Source organism: Saccopteryx leptura, chromosome 3 (assembly GCF_036850995.1).
Source record: "Saccopteryx leptura isolate mSacLep1 chromosome 3, mSacLep1_pri_phased_curated, whole genome shotgun sequence".
NCBI lineage: Eukaryota > Metazoa > Chordata > Mammalia > Chiroptera > Emballonuridae > Saccopteryx > Saccopteryx leptura.
In genome coordinates, this window is record NC_089505.1 from 248,310,725 (window position 1) to 248,330,405 (window position 19,681).

General features: G+C 40.2%; 1 protein-coding gene across 1 annotated transcript in view; it reads right to left on the reverse strand.

The window, feature by feature from the left end:
• ANTXR1 (ANTXR cell adhesion molecule 1) overlaps window positions 1–19,084 on the reverse strand; it is a 245,495-nt gene extending 226,411 nt beyond the window's left edge. The window contains exon 1 of the mRNA XM_066378086.1: window positions 18,620–19,084. Coding sequence (XP_066234183.1) covers window positions 18,620–18,771 — 152 coding nt within the window. The 5' untranslated portion in view covers window positions 18,772–19,084. The remainder of the gene's footprint in view (window positions 1–18,619) is intronic.
• Between the last annotated feature and the right edge of the window lie 597 nt (window positions 19,085–19,681).

A 19,681-nucleotide genomic window follows, 5' to 3' on the forward strand; every position in this document is an offset into this window, starting at 1 on the left:
GGACTCTGTTGTGGATTCTGTGTGTGTGTGTGTGTGTGTGTGTGTGTGTGTCTTTTTAGAATTGTCTCTTAACACACAATTGCTGGAAAAACTATAGTCACAGAGTTGAAATGCTCATGTTTTAGAAATCAGTGGATGTGAAGGGTCCCTGATTTTTTACTTCATTAGATCCTAACTCAGATGCAATTCTATTCCCTGAAGACATCCAAGGGTCAGCTGGGTATCAGGACAGTGTGGAGGAGCTAGGCCCTTTCATAGCATTTTGTGCCTTGATTCCACAAAAATATATCTCAAAAATATTTGAAATTCAAGTAGCCTCCCAGAAATTCTGCTTGAACACCATGTACAGAGTTCTGTGCTGGAAGATTCATTCAATATACCTGGGTCTACTCAAAATCAGAGTCAGTACCTTCCCACACCACCTTCTGACCTGGCTTTGAGAAGGGCTCCCGAGACCACAGGGAGGCAAAGCCACCCGTCCGTAGTACTACTAGCCCCACAAGGTCACTGCTTGGGGAAGCTCCAGCATGTCTTACTTCTTTTTGTTTTCTATGCCCTCTCCAGGGTTTGGAATATGGTAAAAAGTTGACAAATTTTTATGACATTGCATTCACTGTGTGTTCTCAGCATAGGATTGTGCATTTCCATCAAATTACGGTTCAATTACTTCCAAAGATCTAATATGCAAAGAGTAGGACAGACAGAAGAACTCTGAGTCTCATTCTGATTTGTTTTCTGAAATAGATTCTTTTGTGTTTATGTGCGTTTCCAAACCTCCCTGTGGCTAAACTCTAGAAACACAGGCTCTTTCCACTAGCCACATACACAGTTAGAGTCAGAAGAATAAAGTGGGCCAAATTAAATTTAAATTATTTGCCCCCCTTTTTTGCACGCCGGTTAGAATAAAATGAAAGGGGAAAAAAGAAAGCTCATAGTTGGAATCCTCACCCAGGGAGTCTTAAATCTGGAAGAGCAGAGTTGCTCCAGGGATGGAAATTGTAAAACTGTCAGTCCTGCTTTTCCTTAGCCCCACCCGGCTGAAGTCACTGATGTCCTCAGCGCCCCACCCAGGTCCCCAGCTAGCTAGTCCTGAAGGGTATGGCAGACTCAGTCTCCACTAACAGGACCGCCAATTAGTTCTGCCATCAAAGGCCCTGAGGTTGTTTGCCCCTCCCTCCACTCCCCGGCTTCTTTCCAGGCCTCCTTCCTTCCTCCTAACCTCACACTGCACCCTAACTGGCTGGAGCCCTAAAGCCAGCCCCGGCTTTCAGCCCTGACCCTCCTATTACTGACTGGGGTCATGGCCAAGCCTCCCTCCCGCTCAGAAAGCTTGACCTCAACTCTTGCTTCCTCTCCACCTTCTTCAGATAGCAGTCCAGACCCAAACCAAGCCACTAAGCATCGGGCTTGGAGGCCACTCACCGGGCTCCTGTCTGTGTCACAGAGACCCCAGCTCAGGATGCCCAGCCCTGCCCTACTGACTTGTAAAGAATTTTCTTTTAGCTTATCCAACAGATGGCTAGGAAAACAATGATTTTTAAGCTATAGAATGCAACTTATAAGTGATTTGGGAAATCGGTGGGATGTTGCCAACATTTTGGAAAAAAAAAAAAAAGAAAGAGTAGAACTATCAGGATATATTGCACACAGAAAAGTAATGCTATGTTAAACTTTTGGCCAAGTATGTTTAAGTAATATATATGTATATATATTATGTCAAGATGTAAACTGTATTTTTTCTTGTGGATTAAGATCAAGAGGATGTTAGCAAAATACATTCTCCTTTCACCTCCACTAATTCCCTTTTCCAACAAATACACATATACGCACACACATACCCAAACCAGGAAAGTCTAAAAATATTTTCTGATATCAACTGTTGGTACTTTGGTGCAAGTTCAATACAAAATTGTTACTGTCGTTGTTAAGAAAAAAGAAAATTTGTTAGCTGTCCAAAGGTAATTCCCATAATTGCAATGCACACCAGAATGTGACAAATGAGACCCACGGGTCACCAGCCAAAGCCACCACTGTGATCTGTGGGTGACCACCAGGCAACCACGGCCAGACAAGGGAAGTCAGAGGCCCCTTTCCCGTGCATGCCACAGGGCACCATAAGCCTCCCTCAAACACACAGCCATAGAGTGAAAGAAGGGAATGGGAACCGAACTTAAAAAGACAACCTTTCGTTTAAATTCTTGCATTGGGCTAAGAGTTGCCATTTGGAATAAGTTGCCTTCCCTCCTCACCACACTTGCACTGACCAGGAGGTTCTTTTGAGGATAAGCAAATTTAAATTACATTCTATATATCTGAGTACCGTGAGAATAAGTTTTTCTACCCTGAGACACGTATGTTTGTGAGTACTGTATTTCTTTATATTGCATTTAAAAAATTCCCAAGAGTAGACTTTCTGGGTTAAAGTTTATACAAAATTCTGACTCTTGATAGCTATGACCAAACCCCCCCTAGAAGCATGTGACAATTTACTTGTGAGGTTGTTCGGACCAGCATTTATGAGCACTGAACTTGCTGGCTGACCTGAGTTCAAACTTCTATTCTTCTACTCTTAGTGTGATATTTGAACAGATGTTTCACTTTTGTAAACTTCAGCTTTCTTCTCTGTGCAATGGAAATAATAGCATCTATCTCCTAAAGATTGTTTTGAGGAAGCATCCGGCTCGGATCACAGTGACCTCAGTACAGGACATGGAGGCCGCTGTAACTCACTTCCCGCCCTCCTGATTATTAAGCCCTCAAGAGAAAGACATGAAAGGCTCATGTTCTTACCCATCAACCACAGTCAGGATTAGCTCCTTCCAAAATATCTGTAAGTTTTATAAATGAATATGGATTTCCATGATAGTTTTTATGTCAATACATTTTATTATAAGCCACAGATTTTTTATTCATATTTATTATTCATTTGATTTTCTTCATTTTAAAAACATCGAGTATCAATTAGGACCAGCTCCATGATTAGTGGAACCCAGTGCAAAATGAAAATGCTGGGCCCCTTGTATAAAAAGTATTAAGAATTTCAAGGTGGCAACAACAGAACACTAAACTCAGTGCAGGCCCCTGGGCAACTGAGGACCTTGGCATCAGTATTCTTTGCCCATTTTCTATTGGGATGCAAATGTTTTCTTAGTCCAGGAGTCAGCACACTCCTTTTGTAGAGGGCCTGGCCGTAAATACTTTAGGCTCTGAGGCCTACATGGTTGCCGTGGCAACTATTCAACTGCTGTTGTAGCACAAAAGCAGTCATTGATAGTAATAGAACAAAATGGGTGTGGTGGAGCTACAATAAAATCTTATTTACAAGAAAGTGTGCAGGCCAGAGTTGGCTATTCTCTGTCCCAGGGAAGATAATCTTCCTTATGACAAGATAATATAAAAATCTGATTTTTTTTCCCCTAGTAGCTGAGGTTTTAATGTACTCTTGCTTCTCATTTCCTGTTATTTATTGCTGAGAATGTGGACTGGGGAAACTGTGTCTTGGGTATATATGGAATCATTCTTTGTGACCTAATAAATATTTCATGGGTATTTGAAAGGAGAGTTTATTCTCTGTGGGATATAGGGTTCACAATATACTTATTAAATCAACCTCATTAATTATTATTCATATCCTCTATATCCTTTGAACATGTAAGTATTCAGAGAGATGTATTTTCCGATTCTGCGGAGGAAATCATTTGGTTTTCATCTTTGGTGTTCAAAATAAATATGAGTTATTGTAATACCTTTCCTAAATGCTGAAGCACTTGCATTCTTAGGATAAATTTTACTTGGCCTTGGTATATATTATTCCTTTACTACACTGTTAGTTTTGTTTTAATTATATTTGAACCATATTTAAGGTTTTTATTCAAATTTGGTCAGACATTTTGCATATGAATGTGTTATATTTGGTATTTATTGATATCAGATATATGCTAGCTTCCTAAAATGAATTGGGAAACGTCATCTTTTTCTATTTTCTGGAAGAGTTGAACTAATACTGAAATTTTCTGCTCCTTGAAGATGTGATACAATTTTCCATGAAACCAGCAGGTCTAAAACCAAAAGACCTCTTCAGAAGGGCCAATTACGCCTGCTCGTATGTCCAGATTTGATTGGAGGAGGGCAAAATCAGAATGAGCATTCACCTGAAAGGATTTTTAAAAAAATCACATCAGACTGTTATTATCACTTGGGCTCAAGATTTGTGGTGGAGTGGACTTGGGATGAAGCAGAAAAGTTTGGGAGCTAAAAGTAAACTAATCTCTTTTGGTATATGAGAATATAGTTGAGTAATTTTTTTCCTATCCTGTATTAAGAACTTGTATTTTTTCACTTTTTTGAAAATCTATTTTTTTTTAGTTTTATATTTTGCTGTATAAACTGACTGATAACATCCTTGTGACTTATTCACTTTTCATTACTTCCGTTTCTTTTATACCATGCCTTTTCCCCTATGCTTTATTTCCAATACATTTTCTATTTTAATATCAATATTTTCAAGTGAATTATTTTTTCAAAAAGGGTATGTGGATGGTATAACTTTTAATTTTGGTATGCATGAGGAAGCCTAGTTACAGAATTTAAATATCATATTTCATTCAAGTCTTTATAATTATCGAGGTGTTTTTGAGCATTTAATGTTGTAGACTAAAAAATAAAAACCAAATGGCAATCTGAGTCTTGCTTTTGTTATGTAAACGGATACCTATATGTTTCCCTTTTGGAAGTAGTATGTAGACATTTCTAATCTTCTATTTAATAGTTTATCTAAGATTGTGTAAATTGTAGATGCTTTTAAAAATTAAAATATTTGATAAGTCCTCTAGACCTGAAGACTTTACATTTTCTTCAGCTCTGGAAAATGATATTTTGTTATTGTTTTTATTAATACATCTCTTATAAATGTTCTCTCTTTCTAAACTGTCTTCTGATAAATTAAATTTACTTTCTGCCATATTCAAAGTGGTGGTCCTTGCTTCCAATGGATATTCAGAAATAACATACTTTTTCTCTAAAATTTATTTTTAGTGGCCTGACCTGTGGTGGTGCAGTGGATAAAGCATCAACCTGGAAACGCTGAGGTTGCCGGTTCAAAACCCTGGGCTTGCCTGGTCAAGGCACATATGGGAGTTGATGCTTTCTGCTCCTCCCCCCTTCTCTCTCTCTCTCTCTCTCTCTCCCCTCTATATAATGAATAAAAATAAATAAAAATCTAAAAAAAAAAAAAAAAAGTTTAAAAAAAATTATTTTTAGCTTGCTCTTTTCTTATGACAGAATTGTCTTGTTTGCTGATGCAATGTTATCTTAAAATTTACTGAAAATACTAATTAGACATTATATTTGCTTAAATGACTTCAATGGTTATTGCCACTTCTTTTATATAACAACCATTATGTTTTAAAGGTTTTAAAATTTGATACACTTTGTGGATAATTTCTTAAACAAAATTACTGTTTTTTATAAGAATCTATATCTGAAAATGGCTTTCTAATTTTTTTACATGTAGGTGACATTTTGGCTAGGTATAAAGGTATCCATCAAAGGTCTCCACCAGAGCTTTTGTAGGTAACCTATGCTTTTTACCAACTCATAGAATTCTTCTTTTGTCTTTGAAGTTAAAAATTTTCACTAGGATATATCTAATTATTAGTATCTTTTAATTATTTAATTAATTTTCATTGTTACTTGATAAGCCTACTCAATCTGCATTTTCTGGTTTTTCTTTTTTTTTTTTTTTGACTACAGTTATTATTGAAAAAAGTGCTAAGTTTAAAGAAAATGAAGATGTAATTTTTCCCATCTGAGTTTATAGATCTCCTGAATTCTAGCTCAGGACTTGTTGGGGATGCCAGACCCAGGTTAAGAACCCCTATTTATTGTAGAAAGCCATGGAGATTTGGGGGTCTGTGTGTTCCAACAGTAGATAGCATTAATTAACCTGGCACATTTGCCGATCTGATTTGGCCTGGGAAAGGGCACCTCCCTATATAAGGCCCTTGACCTTTATGCGATTGAACAGTGATAGGCTGAATAATGACCTCCTGCCCCAATGTCCACGTCCTAATGCTCAGAATCGTGATGGCAAAAGAGACTTTGCAGTTGTGATTAGATTAGGATTCTGAGATGGAGAGATTGTTCTTGGCTATCTGGGTGGGCCCAAAGCAATCACAGGGGAACTTATAAGAAGGAGGTAGAGGGGTCAGAGACACGGTAGTAAAAGCAAGAGGTAGGAATGAGTTGAGAAGGGACTGTGGGCCCAGGGATGCAGGTGGCTTCTAGAAGCTGACCAAAAAGGAAATGGAGTCTCCCTGGAAGCCTCCAGCAGGAACTCAGCTCTGCTGACACTAGGATGGTAAACCTCCAACCTCCTGTGAGCACCAACTTGTGTTGCCTTAAGCCACTAAGTTTGTGGTTATCTCGGTCCCGTAGCCTGGCTTCCATTTGCTGCTTCCGAATGGCCAATCAGTGGAATTGCACCGTCTGCTCATTTGTGTTCTGATTTCTTTCATTGCTCCATATTCAACTTCATCTTTTATCAATTTGCTAGGAAATTCTAGGCTCTAGAGTGACTGTGCCAGGCTGGGCCCAGGGCCACCAGTCCTCCCCTGCCGGCTCCCGTGTGGGGGGGTGTCGTTGTTTAAAATCAGAAAAGTTATCTTCCATTAAATCTTTAAATGTTTCTTGAGACTATTCTTTAGCAACCCAAATTATCTGTTATATTAGATATCTATTTCCGCCAATCATTATTTATTAAATTCTCTTTCATCAAACACAATTTCTATTTAAATTATGAGAATTTCTCAAACGTGCCTTACATTTATTTCATTTTCTGCATTGTTGGTTCTGCTTTTTTCTGCTTCTCAAGTGACTTCATATTTGTTTATATGATTTTGTATTTCCTAAACTGTCCTGGGTCCTTTTCTTCTCATTTCACATTTTATCTCCTGTTTCATAAATTTCTTATTGCATTTAATTTCACTGAAATCATAAAACATATGATGCTAAAACTGACCTCTTTTGCTATTGAAAATTCTTTCTATAAATATGGTTTCTTTCTACCTCAGGAATTTTTGTTTAATCACTTATTTTAAGTTGCTAAAATTTTGTAGGCCCTACTTTCATCTTTAAAACTGGGACTGGTATTTGCTCCCCAAATATTTTATTTACATATACATTTATATTTGTAACATATATTCAAGCTGTATATACTCTATTATAACATATGAACATATATATGAGATATGTTTTACTCTTGGGACTTTCTCTAAGAACTGCATTTGAGGGAAAGGAGTGGCTAAAGTTAGCTTTCTTTGATTGTTCCACCAATTGGGGGAGAGTAGGGAATGGAATAGCTCCTCATCATTTTCCGCAAAGGAACTCCACCCTTGCAAGGTTTGTGTTTGTTTTGGTTACATTAATTTCAGCTTGCCATATGTCAGGTGTTTTTGCCTGGTATCCACTCCAGGTCCAGACCTCATTTCCGATCCCTACTGCATCTACATAATCAGAGACAGAACTCTGTCATTTCCTTAGAGGCCCAGGATCGACGGGCGGGCAGACCCAGCAATGCTGGACAGAACCACTGTCACGAAGACGTCTGGTGTTCATGGGCTCTCTCCTGGATTAAGAGCCCCTTCAACTGTCCCGGGCAGCTGCCTCTGCATGATGCTGATGCACAGTGACAGCAGGATGCAAGAAATGGTTCTTGTCCCTCTTAGGTCCCATTTGTAACTTCAAACTCACTTCCAGATTTGGGATTATTCTTGGGCTTCCTCTAGAACCTTCCTCTACAGGCTTTTTTTCCTCTTGGCAGCAGAGTTGAAAGTAGACCGCGGCTGACCACCTTCAAATTCAACCCATCTGCTTTGTTTCTAGTGGAATTTCTCATAAGCATGGTGCAAGTCAATGTCTCTGTTCTTAGTCTTTAGACCTGATGCACGCTTCCCCCAGAGGCCTCCTTAGACTTTCTTTTTGAAGGGTGGGGAGCAGTTTTAGACGGCAGTGAAGGAGGCAGTAAAGGACAAGCTACCTGTTATGTTCAACTTCCTCTTCAGAGGTCAAAAACAAATTTTCTTTTTCATGTCCCAGAAAGCCCTTCAAATCATTAAATTTCAGTGTCTACATTTATGATGCCCTGAAATAGTCCTTCAAAAAGTCACCAATGCCTTAACTTTTGCTAAAGCATATGGCCCTTCTCAGTTCTTTCTTGTTGGATGTATTTATAATATACACAAATATAACAGAATATGTAATGGTTCAACAAACTGATTTTAGAATATTTGGTCTCTTAGAAGCTATAAAGACTAAATATTACAACATGAAATTTATTGAGTACTTACTAAGCATCAGGAATTGTGTTAGTATTCTACATTCATTTCCATTTAATAATAATTGCTAGCACTTAATGAGTTTTTCCTATATGCGCGTAGAACTCAGTTCTGAGCACAACAACCCTATATAATACTCTTCACTCTTTTTTTACAGATGAAGAAATTGAGTTCACAAAGAGATTAGGTAACTTGCTTAAGGACACACAACCAGGAAGTGGTAGGGTTGGGACTTGGTGATCTGGCCCTGATGTCCATGTTCTTAGTCCAAACACGAAGCTCATGCAGTCCTCTTTCTGGAGTTTACACCTGTGCTCCTAACACCTATGCAACACTGCCTCCCCATGGAGGGGCTGGGAAATGTACAGTTACATCCATAGTGTTAGGTGCTGAGATACTGAGAAATACTAGAGAATTCCACAAATTGTCATGGGGATTTGGGAGTGGGGATACCAGGAAAAGCTTAAAATTAAAGCACTTAAATGAAATAAGTGCTTATTTTAATGGAATAAGGTTTACAAGGGGGCTTCACCAGTTTGGCCTTTAAGCTTCTCACTTTTTGTTCATTTGATACTGTCTTTTATGACAATTAATAATCAGGATAACCATATAGTTTAAACTCTAAATGATAAACTTTTAAGAATACAATAGAAAGCAATTAATAATTATACTGAGACAAAAAGCATAGGCTAGGAATGTCCTGGGCCATACATTTGTTTATTAATGGTTAGATTATGGTTATCCAATGGCATTTTGTTTATTTGTTTTTATTTTTTTTATTTTTTTTATTTATTCATTTTAGAGAGGAGAGGGAGAGACAGAGAGAGAGAGAGAGAGAGAGGAGAGACAGAGAAAGAGAAGGGGGGAGGAGCTGGAAGCATCAACTCCCATATGTGCCTTGACCAGGCAAGCCCAGGGTTTCGAACCGGCGACCTCAGCATTTCCAGGTCGACGCTTTATCCACTGCGCCACCACAGGTCAGGCAATGGCATTTTGTAATCCCTTGACCTCATACTGTTTATTATGGTGACTGGTATATAGTTACAATTAGAATACTTCACTTGGATTTGGTATGTAATTTCCATAAACTTTATGTTTGTATTATCTTTTATGTAGGAAATTATGGCAGGATGACTATGATTGTGATCATAATCTTCCTGCCACTAAGATATTGAGAAAGCCCTGTTCCAGGTAGTTCCTACAGGTACTTATTAATTGAAACTATATATGGTTGAGCATGAATGAGTTGAGGAAAAGATGATACGGTCACTAAATACAACCCCAGGAACAACAACAACAACACTCAGGGCTATTCCTCTCCATCTCTTGATAAAGGACTCACAGCTCTCTGATCTGTGGGAATGAGGGATGCTAAAAACAGAAGGGATTGTGAATGATGTAATGTAGAGAGGTAATTACTCTTCTTTCTTTTTGTCACTGTAGAGAGCCCACAACTGGTGATGAAAGGGGACCAGGCATTGGTAATCATCTTAAAGGGTAAGAGGGCATCACCTCTGTAGATGCAGTAGTGTTAATGTGGGGTTTTACAGCTAAAGGCGAGAGAGGGCATGGGTGATTTGTGCAATAAGGCTCTTGAGTACCTTTCTAAGGAATTTACCTTTTATCCCATAAGAGTGTTGGAAGTGTTTCAAGGTTAAAGAGTTAGGGAAGATGATGGCAAGATTAGGTTTGTGTTCTCAAAAGGTCCATTTGGCACTAGTTTCGAGTTTATAGGGTGGGGGGAACACTAAGAAAGGACATAAAGAGATCAATTTAGAGAATGTTTTGGTGAACTGGATAAGAAATGGCCCAAGCTAAGAACTAAGGCAATGATAAGGCAGAAATGGGGTTGATACAGGAGAAATGTGAGAGCAGAAAGAGGATTTCTCCCAGATCTTAGACTTAAGGGGCTAGATTTATGTTGACATCATTACTGGTTTAGCATAGCATATTTATTTCCAAGGAATTATTACTAAATTTTTCTACCAGCCTAATTATCATTAAAACCTTCCTCCTTCTTTCTCTAGATGAATGCTCCTCCAGCTCAGAGGTGGTCCTGGGATGCTGGAAACCAGCATCATTGGCTTGTCTTGTTCTACCCCACAGTCTTCCAGTTAGGGGATCTCAATTAGGGTGGTGTATCTCACAGGATGGCACTTACATACAAACGCAGGGGCATTATTTATTAGGTATCACATTGACCACCAAGGCTAATGACATTTACAAAGTAGGGATCAGAAAGGTTAACACCCTACAGTCTCTCACAGCGAGAGATGACTGCACCGAAAATGCCAACAGCACCCCCATTGAGAAACACATGTAGCTGGAGCCAGACACTCTTGATTCAGACTCTGGGTCAGCCTCTGCTCAGTTCAAACATCCTCTTGTCTCAGCTCCTTCTGCTCCCATGGCTGCTCTCCCTTCCCAGCCCTTCAGATTCCCTCATATTCTACAAACTATGGGCAAACAGATTCTTAACTTTCCAATACATTCGTGTAACACATAGGGAAGCATGTGTGATCTGCATTTCCACCTTCCATTTAATCTAATTAAGCCTTTGCCCACTGCATGAATGTATGATGTGCAGGAGGAAGGAGGAATAAGGAAAAGAACATCATGGCCTCATGGGAGGATTTGAACTGTTATGTCTGACAGTAATCCCACATTGACAAACCCATCTAAGACTTATAGCTCCAAACTGACTCTTTTCCAGAAAAGCCTCATTTCTTCACTCTCTCTCATGACTATTCCCCCTTACTTACTCAAGCCAAAGCAGTATATAATTATATGCTTGCAGTAGAGGCTTTCACTGCCAACCCATGTCTGGCTTTCCTCTCCATTTAGATACATGGGAGGATGACATTTTTTTCACCTTCTTTCTATGTGACTAATTCTGACCAATGGGCTGAGAGGATGCATGTCACTTCCTGCAGGAGCACTTCATTTCCAGCCAGAGACCCACCGCATTTCCTTCCCTTGCAGCTGAGATGGTGGAAACAGGCATTAAGAAGGAGTCTCTATCCGCGTGGCTCCCATAACAACGAATGAACAGACCCCTGCTGAACCTCATCACATGTAGCTAGGCAGAGATTATAAACAAAGGTTGATACCTTTGTAGTTTTGTGTCATTGAGATTTTGAGGGTTATTTGTTACCATAGTATCACCTAACCTACTGTGGTTGATTCAATGCTCTTTTGCATGTTAAGATTCTTTTTATCTTTGTGCCTAGATCATGAGTCAGAGAAGCTTGGGTTTGAGGTTGAGTTTCATCATTAAGTGTGGCTTTGGCTAACCTTTCTAAGCATCAGTGTCTTCGTGTGTCAAATGGTGATCATGACTGTAGTAACCTTACATGGTTGTAAAGATGAAATGGAATCATATAGGCACAGCACTTACCACAGTGCTTGGAAGGTAATAAGGGCTCAGTAAATATCACTTATTATTTCTTCTTGGTATTGATCTAATTGGTATCAAAGAACAATTGGTACTGTTCTTTGCCTGTCCCCTGCCCCAAATCCTCATTGTAGCCTTTAGCCTTGGCTGCCTGGAGTCCTTCTGCCTAAAAACCAAGAAGTCTGACACTGCTTCCTGCTTTTTAAAAAAAATTTTAAAGATTTTATTTATTCATTTTAGAGAAAATAGAGAAAGACAGAAAGAGTGAGAGAGAGAGAAGGCAGGGGTGGGGGTGGAGCAGGAAGCATCAACTCTCATATGTGCCTTGACCAGGCAAGCCCAAGGTTTCAAACCGATGACCTCAACATTCCAGATCCACACTTTATCCACTGTGCCACCACAGGTCAGGCCCACTTCCTGCTTTTTTACATCCCTTGCAGCTCCCAGAACAAGACATTGCTTGAAATAGGCATCGTGTTATCCATGCCATTAATGGATTGCACATTTGTTATTGGAATTGAGAAGATATTTATGCCAAATGAATAAAAGAAATCAGCTCAGCCAAACTGAAGAAATCTAATCACTTGTTTCAGTACAACCTGGCATGTCTGAGAACCATGTCAGAAATGTTCAAATACCCACTTGGTCTTTTGTTGCAGAGTAATGGCTAGGAGAGGTGAAGTCTAGTCACTTGGCCACACACCAGAAAGACACACATTCTCAATTAGCATAAAGCAAATCCCATTTGCATTTATGTGACAGCCAAGTCTCACTAAGGGGTGCCAGAGTTTTTCTTGGAGCCTTCCAGCATTTGGAGATAATTACAGGTTATCTTAGAATGGGTGCCTTCCTCCAACACTCCTGGATTCTATTCTCAGCATGACACTATGTTACCAGATCTTAGCAGCTAAGGAAACTGGAGGTAATTACTCAGCTGACCCAGACAGAAACATGAAACAAAACAAAAACACTTTCGCCTTATTTATTTTTATTTTTGACCCATACACCAAACCTTCCAATTTGTAGGCAGTTCTACCAACTATTACCTGGCCTGATAAGTTCTCCCTAAACCTGGAAACTATTTGGAGGAAGATTTAAAACCAACCATAGATTACATCTCAATAACACTCACAAGCACATGCACATACACACACAAACCCATGCACAACATTCTTAGCCCTAGAAAAACTTTTCTTTTTTTCCTGATGCCTCTCAGAATTATTATTGTAGCATTTTTAAGGTACCTTCTAAGGAACTCTGTTGCCATTATTTAGAGTCAGTGTTGCATTTTCACTACTCAAAGCTCTCTTCCAATGCATATCAGAAAATAAGCTACATCTGTGGGTTTTAACACATCTACAGAGTTGAATTTCTCTTCTCCAGTAATTTATGAAGAAATTACTAATTTATTTGACCTTTAAGTGCATCCTAGTCAGATGCCCTTAGAGTCATATCCATTTCTCCAGATCTTAAAAGCATCTTTGTGGGTTGTGGGGGGTTGGAATCCCTAAAACTTTCAATCAAAGATAGCTGATTTAAGAACAGAGAGAGTTCTTCAATTACGTATCTTAACTGCCTTATGTACCATCATTTACTGAAACTCTGATGCAGGGATTTTTAATTCCTGGAATCCATCCAGTTCCTCTACTTGTATTGACATGTGCTTTTCATTATGACCCAACTGCACAAGGGCAATGATAAGTGGAAAGAGCTGGGCTGGCAGTCAGGAGCAGACATCGTCCCAGATCTGTCATGATCTAATTCTAGGTCCTTGAGTACGTCACTTCATCCAGTGGGCTGACAAAGGTTGAGCAGTTTCTCATCTGTAAGTCTGGGGCGAACATGCTTGCCCGAGCTACCAAGCAAGGTTGTCTTTGGTGCACCTGTGAGATGGCATAAGTTTTGGAAGACTTTAGTTTTGACTCTGAAGATTTCTTTTGTAAGTTAGTAGTTGGGAATCCAGAAGATAATATCCAGAAAAACAATACTATAGCTGGTACTGAGGTTCCAGGGCAATGCTATAAAAATCTGTTTAATGACCACGTCCCTGAAGTATAACATACAGTAACGATCGTTCCGATCATTCCCACCACAGGATCATCCAATTGTGGGACGTAGGGTTGGAACTCTTAGTGGCAAGACAAGGACCCCATGTATGGGTTAAGGCAAAGCGAAAGTTGGTACTGGACAAAAGAGAAGTGGCAGAAGGAAGGGTATGGAGGCTTTAAGGGGGAAGGAGCACACAGTATGCCTGTGGGGGAGATTTTCAAATGTAGGGATTTATTGGGTGACAGGCTGTGGCTTTGGCGAGTCCCATAAATAAAGCTATTCAGTGCTTACTGTCATCCTCCAGCTCACCATCTTCTCCTTCCCTTCTGCTCTCTATGCCATCATTCTATTTTTGAAGTCTTTAGGGCACTCATGAATATAGCCAGCACTTCTCTGAGACTCAAGATGAAGAATCCCCTTTTTCCATTTAAATGACTAATAGCTCTCTATAAAATAGACAAATATATGAAACATAAATGTACAGTATAGTAGCAGCAGAGCCCTGGGTGAGAGAGGGAAGGTACAGTCATGTCTGTGGGTTGTTCAACTGAGTGCATTAATGTTAGAGGACCCACTGGAAGACTTGTTTTTCTCTGGATACAGGCCTTTGAAATCGGACTTTTCAAATCCCTGATTGAATTTCCAGCCATCTACTTTTCCTGACTGTAACCAGAAAAGCATGTTTAAATGAACATGAAATTCCATCAGTATAAAGTCTTGTGAAGCTCTGTCCACCAACCCCATCGCCAAAGCCGCTAATAATGCCCTATTGTGTTACTGTGGTAGTCTAACTTGTCATTATGAAGTCTTCTGCTCCTGGTTGAAAAAACATGATGTTCCATTAAATGTATAATCTGGGTTCCCTCCAGGCCAGAGATGCATCCTGTTTAAAGCTGAACTGAGCTGAGATTCAATGTCATGAAGAAGAGAACCATCCACTGAGAAAAAAGGAGAAGAATGGTGAATTCAGTGCCCCGTGATTCACTGGTTTCAGCCTGTAGACAGTGTCATGCTGCCCAAAGGACCTTAGAAGCCCAAGGAAAAAACAAGTCAGCATTCTTTCTCTTTCCACTCTGCTGCGGTTGGGTGCTGGACAGCACTAGTTGAGAAAGTTCTTCTATGACAGAAGAACATGTCTTCAGGGCCCACCCAGGGGCCTGTTAGCCATCACTACCTTTTGGCCCATCCCCCAGCTCTGGGCTCCACAATCACATAAATTAGCCTGGATCGAGATGGCAAGCTAGAGTTATGCAAACTGTCCTGGCAAGTTCTAGCAAGTTCATCATTCAGCACAAAAGTAGCTCTCTCTTCAAGCAATAGGACAACTAAAGGAAGTCAGAGGAATCCAACTAAATGTAAAGTAAATGACTGTAAAAGTCTCCCCATCATTTGTTTCCCAAAGTGTTTTGGGGCCCATGATGTACTGCAAAGGGTCTTATGGTGCATTAAAAAATTTGCTCTAGGATTAAATATAAAAGAAGCAGCATCCTCTATAATGGTGAGAGGCTCAGAGCTCAGCACACTAGTTAGAGATCCTCTTGAAATGATTTTTAAAAATTCAAAGTAACTTGTTTTTGTTGAATATAAAAGTAACATGTTCATTGTAGAAAGTCTTAAAAATTGAGAAAAGCAAGAAACAGAATTCAAAAATCTTCTAGAGAGAACTACTATTGCATATTGGGTACATATACCCAATACATAAATTTGTTTAGCTTTTTTTCAAAGACAGACTCATAATATATATAATGTTTAGTAACTATTGTATATTTTCACCTAAGAGTATATTGTGAGCATTAAATATTTTTCCTAAAATATTTCACAAACATACACAGTATGCATATTAAATACTAGGCATCTATTATGCCTTACTTAATACACCCCATTGTTGGACATTTAGTTAATTTTCAGCTTTATGTATGAGTAGCACAGCCATGAGCACACATATAGGCAATTCTATGGGACTATCTTGGATTTTTTTCTTTAGGACACAAAACTGCGGGATGGAGAAGTAGAAACCCATTTTTAAAAAGCATTTGATACATGTTGCTCAAGTATCCTCTTGTCTTCAATATTCAACATGGTAACCATGGGTGGCTATTTAAGTGTAAGTTAATTAAACTTAAATAAAATAAAAAGTTCACTTCCTGAGTCACACTAATCACATTCCAAGTGCTCAACAGCCATATTGGTTAGTAGCTACCATATTGGACCGCACAGACAGAACATTTCCAGCATCACAGAAAGTCCTATATTATAGCACAAGTTCTGAAAAGCTGTACAAATGCATATTCTCCTCAGTGTGACATGACAGTGCTACCTCTTAAAAGTTGGCCAATACTAAATATTGTTATTCCTTAAAAATCTTTGCCAACTTAATGCAAATTATATCTTGATTTTTTTTTTTACTTCTTTGATTACTAGTAAAGTCAAACTTTTACATTTATTTATTGGTTTTGATACATGTTTTTTGGTGAATTATTTCTATAATAAGCCTATTTTCTAGTGGGATCTTTTATAAATTGCTTTATATATATATTTAAAGAGAAAATTGCACTGCAAAAGTTTTGGTAACCTGTTATTATCTTTTATTTATGGCATTTTTTTCACTTATAGAAGTTAAAAATTTTAAGAAAGTTAAATCTTTTTATTGTTTTCTCTATTGTTTCTGCCCTGTTTTAAAAGCTCTAAAACTAAGGTGAAAATAATATTCATCTAAAATTTCTTCTAGTTCTTTCATCACTTCATTTTAAACATTTAAATTTTCAATCCTGGAAAATCATTTTGATGTATAATGTAAAGTATAAATATATCCTTTTCTTTTCCCATGTTATCAACCATTTGTCCAAGAATCATTTCAAAACAACAACAAATTAATTCCCTACTGATCTGAGCTTCTACTAAATGCTTACATATCCTTGGCTTTATTTCCAGATTTCCTACTCTGTCCACCTATACTTTGGCTTTACCATCTTGTTTCTATTAATCTGCTTTATAATGCATTTTAATATTTGGAAGTATAAGTATTTCTTCATTATTCTTTTCCAAAAATGTTTTAGCTCTTTTTGTCCTTTTTTTCCTTTAAGATACACCTAGAATCTTTTTGTTAAATTCCCCTCACCACCAAAACAAATTTTTTAAGAACTTTGATTGAAAAGTTGAATTCAATTTATAAATTGATTTGGGGAGAATTAATTATCTCCACAGCATGGAGTGGAGTCATTCAGTTCAGGGATATGATGATTCTGTCCATTTTTTCAAGGTTTTCTCTATGTCCTTCTGAACTGGCTTTAAAAATATATTTTTTTAAAGCACAATGATGGACATCTTTGACTGTTTTCAGACACAGTCTCTGAATCTGTGAGCCAGTGCTCCCAGCCACTAGACACAGTCTCTGAATCTGTGAGCCGGTGCTCCCAGCCACTAGACACAGTCTCTGAATCTGTGAACCAGTGCTCCCAGCCACTAGACACAGTCTCTGAATCTGTGAGCCGGTGCTCCCAGCCACTAGAAGTAACAAAAGAAATTCCATTTCTTAGCTTTGGAGTATATTTTCAGTATCCACCTTCTCATAAATCTGCAAGAAAGATCCCACTTTTCATCCAAAGAATCTGGAGTTCAAAACAGCCTTTACGGAAAAATCAAACTCTAGGGGCAACTGCAAAGCACATTTGGTTTCTAGCTGGCCGGTTTATTTTGCAGGACTCTTTTTTCCAATTCCCAAATACTTTCCAGTCTGTGAAATTCATCTCGCCACCACTGTAGCAGCAAGCGCCTCTCTTCTGGCGCCGGGGTGCTCACACAGTTTTAAGGAGCATGGATCTTCTCTGAGGGGCTTTTTATTGTCGAAGCTGTTTTTTTGGTAAATAGCGTGGAGATTCCTTGAATGGCTGTGGCTTGGCAAATCTAAGGGGATTTGGGAAGTGTTTATAATCCGTCAGAGTTCAGCCCTCCTTTGAGCACAATCTCGAAGCCTAACCACTATCCATTCCAGGAAAACCAGGGCTCCTGCACTTCCCTGGTAGCCCACCAGTCAAATCGCCAAACACTTGAATTCGCCAGCATGGGTGGTGGTGGGGGGATGTGGGGGAGAAGGTCCTCAAGCCCCAGGGCTGTTTTCTTACCCTCAGGGGACTTTTGGCAGAGTCTAGAGATATTTTTCGTTGTCCCCACTTTGGATCTGGGAGCGGAGGGAGAGAGGGAGGCAGAGGAGGACAGAAGAGGGGTGGTCCTGGCATCCCCACTTGGCGGTAGTGGGTAGAGACCAGGGATGCTGCTAAACACCCTACAATGCACCGGACGGCCCCACAACAAAGAATTCCCCAGCCTAAAACTCCATACTGCGGAGATTGAGAAATCCACCTATACAGCCAATGACTTCCCAGTCAGCATGCATTATATTATTAGGAACAAAAGTAATGCATTAAGTGGAAGAGCGTTTTTAAAAAAGAAGCCGATAGTCTTGAAACAGCGCACGCCTCTTACTTTAGTTCTGCCTCTCCTAAGCAAGTTTGTCTCACTAAGGTTTCTACAGTAAATGAGGAAGAGTCGCAGAAACGCGGTAGGTCAGCAGCATCCTCACACTCCCTACCACGCTCCTCAGTCACAGAAAACGAGACATCTGTCTCCGGAACAGGGAGGGACGCCTGCCCGGAGGACTCCGGCAGCGGAGGATGGAGGCGCGCTCCCCTGACAAAGGCGCCGCGCTGGGGCTGCGGCCACCTCCCGCGGTCCCTCTAGGTTCCCGGACAGGCGTGCCTGTCTCAAAGCCACCCTGCCAACAAGCCCAGCCCGGGAAGAAAGCATCATCAGCTCAGCCTAGTGTGGAACAACTTACGGCACTTACTTGTCCAAAATGAAGTACAGGTCAAATCCTCCGTAGCAGGCTGGACCCCCTTCCTCCCTGCGTCCCCCATGACCGGCACAGATGAGCACAAAAGTGGCAAAAGAGAGACACTTGAAGCCAATGCCCAGGGCTTTCGGCTCCACGGTGGCCATGACCCGCAGCCCAGGGAGAGGGTAGGGTCCTCTCCTTCCCACGCTCCTCGAACTCGCCAGGACCCTCAGGGACGCGCCATCCGAGGGACCCTCCTCTAGGGCCCTTTATTCCCCCTCGCTCTCCTGAAACTCCCCGGAAGCAATTGTCTGGAGGAGTTCAAGGTTTTCCTTCTGGTTTCCGCTACGATTCTGTTTCTAGGTTTCAGGTTTCAAGAATCCCAATACTGTACTCCGCTTTTTTAAAGGGGCTGCTTCTAACTCGGGCCCTCCGGCCGCTCCCGAGGCTGCGCTGAGGTTTTGCAATTGAAGCAGTTCCGTCCAGACGGTTCTTTGTCCCAGATTTTAAATATTATGGGGTGGGTTTTCAAATTGTTCTTGGTTGAGGGAGTGCTTTGCCTTGACTCCCTCCTCTCCATCCCGTTTCTTATTTTAATAGGGGAAGAAAGTCTAAAGGGTGCCACCTTGTGGTCCAAAGTAATGAAAGCGCTCCTCGGCGTCCGCGGGAGTTGGGCGGTGCAGGTCTTCCTTTTTCTCACGCACCTTCTTCTTTTCCCCCATTACTTCTTCCCCATTTTTAATTCTCTCTTATTTCCCAGACTTTTTATGCCTGTCCGTTCCTCTCTTATTCTACGTCTGCCAATTAGTTCACTGAAAACATTTGATGACAATTTATTTCTTCCAACCATGGTGGCTCCCACCCCGGACTTGGACCTTTGCAAACAAGTCACTGTGCAAATTAAGCCGAGAAGAACGGGACCTTTGTGATCTGAATTATCCAAGTGACTTTTTTATACTCAGCACAGATTTAAAAAGAGACTGTTGGGGTCCCCTCATGTGGCTGAGAACAGCAGGAACAGTCCCACAGAGCAGCCTGCTCCCTCCTAGCCTAGAAAGACTGAGCATTCTTGAT